Source organism: Melampsora larici-populina, assembly GCF_000204055.1.
Source record: "Melampsora larici-populina 98AG31 unplaced genomic scaffold MELLAscaffold_98, whole genome shotgun sequence".
Taxonomy (NCBI): domain Eukaryota; kingdom Fungi; phylum Basidiomycota; class Pucciniomycetes; order Pucciniales; family Melampsoraceae; genus Melampsora; species Melampsora laricis-populina.
The window spans coordinates 76939-84251 of record NW_006768862.1 but is presented as its reverse complement, the minus strand read 5'-3'; the positions used below and the strand labels follow the sequence as shown (position 1 = coordinate 84251).

The 7313-nt window shown below is 40.3% G+C and overlaps 1 protein-coding gene across 1 annotated transcript; it reads right to left on the bottom strand.

Annotated features, from left to right (window-relative positions):
* Positions 1-4129: 4129 nt before the first annotated feature.
* MELLADRAFT_69605 (uncharacterized protein) lies at positions 4130-7064 on the bottom strand (the record flags this gene model as incomplete). The annotated part of the gene is made up of 3 exons (XM_007418618.1): positions 4130-5796; positions 6087-7011; positions 7062-7064. The coding sequence occupies 3 exons, from the start codon at positions 7062-7064 to the stop codon at positions 4130-4132; spliced, it is 2595 nt and encodes an 864-aa protein (XP_007418680.1).
* Positions 7065-7313: the final 249 nt, after the last annotated feature.

Here is a 7313-nt window from a genome sequence, read left to right as displayed (position 1 = left end):
ACTGTAGACATTCGAGACGGTTGGACTCGTACGAAGAGGACGTAGAGGAACATTCACTTGCAGTCGCATTGGCGGCTTTGTCAGGTCCGAAAACATCCTCATTGAGCGGTAATGGAGGCCCTTGGGGAAAGCTAGGACACGTGACAAGGGGGTGTGCATGAATTTCATGCGCTAACACCCCCGCAATGTGAGTTTGATAATTATTTCACTCAATTCCCTTTTGCACGAAACAGCTGGCAAGCAATTTTCCTCTCCACAATAACAGAATTATAGTGCGATGCTTCAAAACAGCGAAACCTCAACTCATCAAGATGCAAGACGAAGATGAATTTTATGACATCATTCACAAATTTAAATTTTACTTCAAGACTGAAGAAACTTATCACATGATATTAAATCACTTACTCAACAAAAATTTTTATGCTTACGAAAAATCCTCACAGTACCTTATCCTAAACTCAAAGACCTAACTTCTTCTTTATCACCCATCACTGAAACCAGCACTCCATTTTCAATGATGAACAAGGTCATTGGGGTAAAAATGTACAATGGTATTGTGTCCTTGAACACAACACAAACACAACCTGGACATTCCAATGATGCTCTGGCATTGATATCAAACTCTCAAATCAAATCTCTATGATTCAACTCAATCAATTTGATCAAGTCATTCTCATTTTGATCAAGCATTGCTCAAGTCATTCAATTCAATCACTTTGATCAATGCCATCAATATTAGTACAATCAAATCATTTACATGACTCACGTGAAATTATTCCACTAAAAGGTAGTCACACATATCTTGTTTACTTATGTTTTTGGGGGCTACAAAAAAGTGCCCGCAAATAAAACCTGAGAGTGCCCCCTATTAGAATCCGGTGGTCACCCAGGGTTACCAAAAATGTTTGACTGAACGGTGGTTCAGTCCCAAGGTAATAATTTGTACAAGTGTCAAGTGTCTATAAGAAATCAAACGGAAAGCAGGCGGTCTTGAAAATTATCAAAAACCCTTCAAGACCTCCTGCTCCTGCTCCCGCTACCCACATCTCACAACCCGGATATCAAGTTGTTTTGTTTCTTCTTGTTTTCTAACCAAGCCCTATACCATAATTATAGTGTGGTACTTTGTTAAGTTTAGATGAGATGTGATTTATTACTCGTATCAATGTTGTTTTTTTGACTGTGGTTATGTTTGAATTGTGATAGACTATCCCTTGTAGTCCCAGAGATCAGGTATCCAATTATAGATACACTGCCAGCATTAAAGAGATTACCGGGTGGTAATATGGGTCTCAGGAACCAAATTCCCCATTTGTTACTGCTAAATATCTTCATAAGTATTCCTCAGTAGCCATTGTGATATATGTAGTCAATTTTTTGGGCTGTTTGTTGCAATTGTAACAAAGTTCCAGAAAATATTACATGTGAATTTCTCAACCAGATGAGCAGGTAACTGAGCGGCGCTATATGTAGATGATAGCTAAGTATTCACTCAGATGTTTGCACATATGTAACATATGCTGTATTGCTCAGATGGCCACTGCGAGATGGTTTCATGACCCATTCTACTCTCAAAAATGTTCCCAGCCTAGTGCTAATTCCCATCAAGGAACCTCTTTAATGCTGGCAGTGATAGCTTATACCAATCAATATGTGTGACAATACCAGGTACTCATCTTATAGTTTCTTCTTTGTTATCTTTGATCTTTCTAATTATTTATGATGGTTGTTTGAGGGCAGAATCATTCTCTTAGATCTTGTGTAGGAGGATGTTGTCATTGTGCTATTGTGCCCACTCTTAGTTCTCCTCTTCTATATAAATTATACTTGATTCCAAGAAACTCAAACATTCTTAACGGTGTTGTTGACAGTAGTGAGTGCCAACTTGGTTTGGAGGCAAGAAGTTAATTTTGTTGTTGTCAAAGTCTTCAAATCACCAAAACTTTGAACACAAATAGTGCCAAATTGTTATCCTGGGAAACTTAGGAGAAGAAAACCAGCAAGAAGCTTTTGCTGATCTTCAAAGCTGACTTGGCAGATGTAGTTTCAGCAAGCTGGGTGTGGAGGGCATTTATTCTGTCCAAAAAAGAAGTGACAGACTTGCTGCCCAAGTAGCAAATTGTGGCAACCTTGGCAAAGAGAGCTGCAACTTTCAAACCAATGTCTTGAGAGACCTGATTGACTGGAGTGTTGTAGGATTTCTTTGGGTCTTCAATTCCTTGGATGAGAGGTAATTGGTTGGCAGGAACAGTAACACAGATGATTTTGAGTGATCTGCTCCTTTGGACTCAAGGTTTTCCACTTTCCCTAGATCCTTGAGATACAATTCAGAGAGGGAGGTGTCTTGCTTGACAGGCTTCCACAGCTTTTCTTGAGACCTAGTCCACAATCTATCTTGTTAATGTTGGTGAGTTTGAGAATTTGGGCCATGAGGAACAAAGAGTCTGGAACCGAAGAGTTGGGATGCATTTTGAGATGATGTCTTGGAATTCCAACAAAGATTAGTTAAAGCTGATCTGAGACTGGGGTTTGGGTTATTGGTAGAACCTGTAAGTGTATCAGAGTTTGTGGGGTGGGATGGTGCTTCAGATTGACTGAGAACCAATTCAATTAAAGTATCTGGCATGTTGGATTGAAGGTTGGTGGGGAAAACTGTGAAGTTTGGGATTGAGTTGTTATGATTGATTTTATGGATCTTGAAGTTGAAAGTTTGAGTTGGATCAATACAACACACTGGTGAGAACCTAGAGTACTAGAGTTCTGAGAGTAGCATTTTGAGTTCAAAGGAACAGGTTCTCTAGCCAAGAGACTGAGTTTAAAACTCTAGTGGAATTTTTGTTGATGATTCAGAAAAGTGTAGAGCCGTGGCTCATGACCTAAAAGGATCTCAGATCCCTGATCAGATCAAATACAACACACATATCTGTCAAATATCCTAGCAGGAGAAAATATATAGTCTATTGGGATGATTGTTTGGTTAATGAGGAAGGTTGATAAATTGTGAAAAAGAAAAGAAACTTCCTCAAATCAAGATTTGATAAACTAGAATCAAGGATAGATGTTGTGGTTAGTTTAGACTAGACAAAAGGTTGACAGCAAGTATTTCAAGCAAAGTGCATGGTTTATGTAGTAAGCAAATAAAGAATGATGATTAAACAGAGAAACAATAAGAACAATGACATTGAATATTGAGCAATGTATTGGGTTCCAACACTACAATGCCATGATGGCAATCACATAATCTTCTTGACCATCTTCAGTCACAAAAGAATCAAAATGTTCATTCTCAATACTGGGTGACAAGCTATGATCAATCTAACAATGATGACTCTCAAATTCCCTTGACCCCATCATACATTTGACAACACTTGAAGCATAAAAATGTCCAAACCATCAAACCCACTAAACATGTATACTTCTGTACTCTTAACCCTTCACAGAAAACCAAATCATGAACCAAGTCAATGGAAAAAACAAAGAAAACTTGCAAATTACAGCATACAGAATGCTGGATAAGCTAGGCTACAGCAAAAAGAAAAAGAAAAAGAATTCAAACAAAAACAAAAACAGTTTAAGAGTTAAAATAAATTTTGAAATGTAAAAGAGAGAAGTGCAAAAGAAAAAAAAATGATCTTATAGACTAAAAGAGTTTCTTGTAGTAAGATATGTTTTTTATATATGAATAAAAGAAATCTAAAAAGAACTTTTTCTTTTAGGAATAAAATAGAAAAACAAAAACAAAACAAAAAGCAAACAAGAAAAATAGAATGTGTTTATTTTTCTTTGGTCTTGATTTTGAAAAATAAAATGTATTGTCCCATTGTAGTTTGTAGAGATCTATTTGTAGACAAAGAAAAAAGAAGAAAACAATCAAATAAAAGAAAATTGTAAAAAAAAAGAACATGATGATTGATAAAGATTTCTAGTGTATATATGTAAATAATGAAAGATAGTCATTTAAAGAATTGGAAAACAAAACAAAACTTTGGTTCAGGGTCAGGGTCAGTACGATAGGTGTACTAGAAAACATTCAAACGAGTTTGCAAGACGTATATATTTTTTACTAAACAACAGAAGTAATGATTGTTAAGTCCATCACTTCAAATGCAAAAAAAATTACACTAAATTTCTAAGGACTAGCAGGAGAAGAGGTAGGTGGTGGCGGTGGTGGAGGCGGGATTGATGGATTATTAGAATGAACTGGGTTGACAATATTTTTATTATTATTAGTACCAGAAGACGAAGAAGAAGCAAGACCATTGTTTCCAGATGAATTGGTAGGACCAGTACCAGGATTAGATGGGTTTTTGATTCCAGCAGCTGCTCTTGCGGCTCTTTCTTTTGCTCTTTTCCGTCGTCGAAGGATCATCTTTCGATTCTTGATCACTTTGATTAATGAAAGTTCTTCTCCAAACCAAAGTTCATACTCACAAAATCCACAGATCCATTCATCGGGTTCTACGAAAAATTTAGCAATGGCTGATGATCCTAATTGACTATGACTACCATTATTAGCGCTAGGACTGGTCTCCGTGTCACCTTCACGTAAAACACTCAAGTTAGGGTCTATAAATGGATGCAGGGACGATCTGGTACCGGTAGGATCGTAGTCTTTTGCAAGAAGGTCCATAGTGGCTAACTCGGTACCCAGCACACCTTGACCTGCAACGGTTGTGGTCTGCTGATGAGTTGTTGGAAGCCTTGATGGGACATAATTATCTCGATGGTGAATGTTGTTGGCGTTGGCATGAGCAGATCGCTTCTTCTTGCCCTTTTTTCCATTTTTCTTGGGCGAAGGCTCTGGAATTCGACCGTTAGGATTATTCAATGACAGATTAGCCGATGATGAGTTGGTATGAGGACCGGATGGCAGAGGTGGAGGTGGCTCGGAAGGAGGAGGACCACTAGGCCCGTGGTCAACGTTAGAAGTAAGTGGCCTCTGTGACATGTGGGACTTTGAACGTCGATTGTTTGAGGTAAGGCCAGAACTTTTCATCGGCGTCGTTTCACCCTTGATAGAGTCTTTCCCTACCGTGATTGAACGCTGATCAGAGCGACCCTCAGCATCTCCAAGTGAGAGCTTCGCTGTATCAGACCGACGAATGTGCTGTCTAAGATCATGTTGCTGCTCCATTGCTATCTTCATAGCCTCCTTGATTTGGGCTTCTCTGGTTTTCCTCTCGTCTGAGATTGCAATATGCAAGGCAACCAGCCTATGATTGATCTCGGCAATTTCCAAACGAAATGAAAATTCGCCACGCAGACTATGACCGTCCGATCCATCTTCACTTTCATTTGCATGATTTGGCATAGTCAAACTTGGACGCCGACTTTGATCAACGGAGGAAGGGCGAGGAAAGACTTCAAATCTGGGAGAGTGGTTTTCTTCAACTTGCTCGCGATTAGAATGAGACCTTAACTTAGTCAACCGAGCCGGGTCTACAGTAGTTGGGTAGGCTACTTCGAGGGGGAGGGAAGGGTCATAAAGATTTGGTAGCACAGGCATCTTGAGCTTAGAGAGTGGTGCCTTCGGTTTAGGGCGTAATGGAGTTTTGCGATTGGGGGTACGTTTGGAGGCTGAATTGTTTCGGGCTGTTAAGCTTGGGGATTTAGTCTTCTTGGGAGTTTTCGTACTCTGATCTGGAGTACTGATAGATCCGAGATGGGATGAGGAACTCGGGCCTGGTGATGAGCGGATGAGCAATCGTGAAAGTGCAAGTTTGTGAAGCTGGCGACCATAATGACGAGGGGAGCTTATTGGCTTCTTCATCATTTTGACATGATGGGAAGAGAGAGCTACGGAAGGTAATCAGAGGAACAGGAGCACATCAGTGGTTCATATTGTTCCTTTGACACAATAAATATGAGCAGGATAGTAGTGCATGATGTTTTCAAACTTTGTTTCATTCGCAAGAATGAGGGTGATGATATAGTGACAACAAGTTCGGGCGGAAGATCATTTTGAAACAGCCATTGAGGCTGATCCGCATCGAACCCCATCAAGTAAAGCAAAGTCCCACAGGAAATCATGAAGACATACGAATGAATGAAGACCAAATGAAAGGGGATGTAGACGGATGAATCACCTTTAGCAAGTGTGACTGGGTTCGTGAAATCTACTGGCGTAGTTGATGCAGAAACGTCTTCCTCCTCCTCCTCAGCATCATCATACTCCCCACCCTCACCTTCCAATTGGGCGGCTCGTAGTAGTTGACCAAAGGCCGGAGTAGTATGTGCCATTGTATGAGGTAATGTATATGGTGAAGAGACATTGGCAGGCCTGAGTTCATACTCTAAACCGTATTGTATGACTGGATGAGCGAGTGGTATGACAACAGTGCTCGGGACTTTGCGTTTCTTTCTGTTAGCATTGGGTTGATCTGCTAGACTAGACTGATTTGTAGATGAAGTCTGCTTGGGGTGACCAGCGGATAAGAAAGCATAACCACTGAAATCTTGATCCGCTTCGTCTACTTCGTCCTCAACTTGTTGATCTTCCTCCGGTGCATCCTCTGCATCCTCTTCGTCCTCTTCATCGACCCCGTTGGCAAGCTGTCCGACTTGATGGTTTTCATACTCTTCTAAGCATGAGCCGATTTCCAAACGGGGAGCACCATAGGAGTAGTGATCACTTCCATCAGGAAGATCGAGTGGACTTGCCAATCGGACGATTTCAGAAGTCATTGGTTTGCGAGATGAACGACGAATGTTGAAGGCTGCAACTGAATCAGTTAAAGTAGCAATAGCTTCTTTGGTGCGTGGACTATGGAATGGAAGGAGTCTGGTAGGTGGTGTGACTGGGCTTTCGCTACGGCTAGCTTCGGTAGGACTAGAGCTTTCGGGAGGAGGCGGAGGAGATTCGATATGATTCAGACGAGGACGTTTGTTACGACGTTGAGGAAGCGATCGAATAGTTCGAAGTGATGGCTGAGCTTCAGGAGTGTTTTCAAGATTGGAGATTGAATTGGAAAAGTAAAGGTCTATGAGAGAATCAAAGGTGATCAGTTTGAACTTTGAAGTACATAAAGTAGCGATCAGATAATCAAATGAATCACACTTACCATTCTGAAGTTCCATGGACCACAAGATGAGTCAAGCTGAGTGTAGCTTAATAAAGAGTCAAGATTGCTCACTTGGTCTCTCTGAATGGATTGCTGAGCTCGATTCGATGGATTGATGGATTGATGGTCAAATGAATTTAAACATTTTAGAAGCTTGAGATTATGTTAAGCAGTCGAACCAAATTAAAGATGATGTGATTGGGGTCAGTTCAAAGGAACAGTAAAGGTAAACCCATAAAATCAATTTGAACA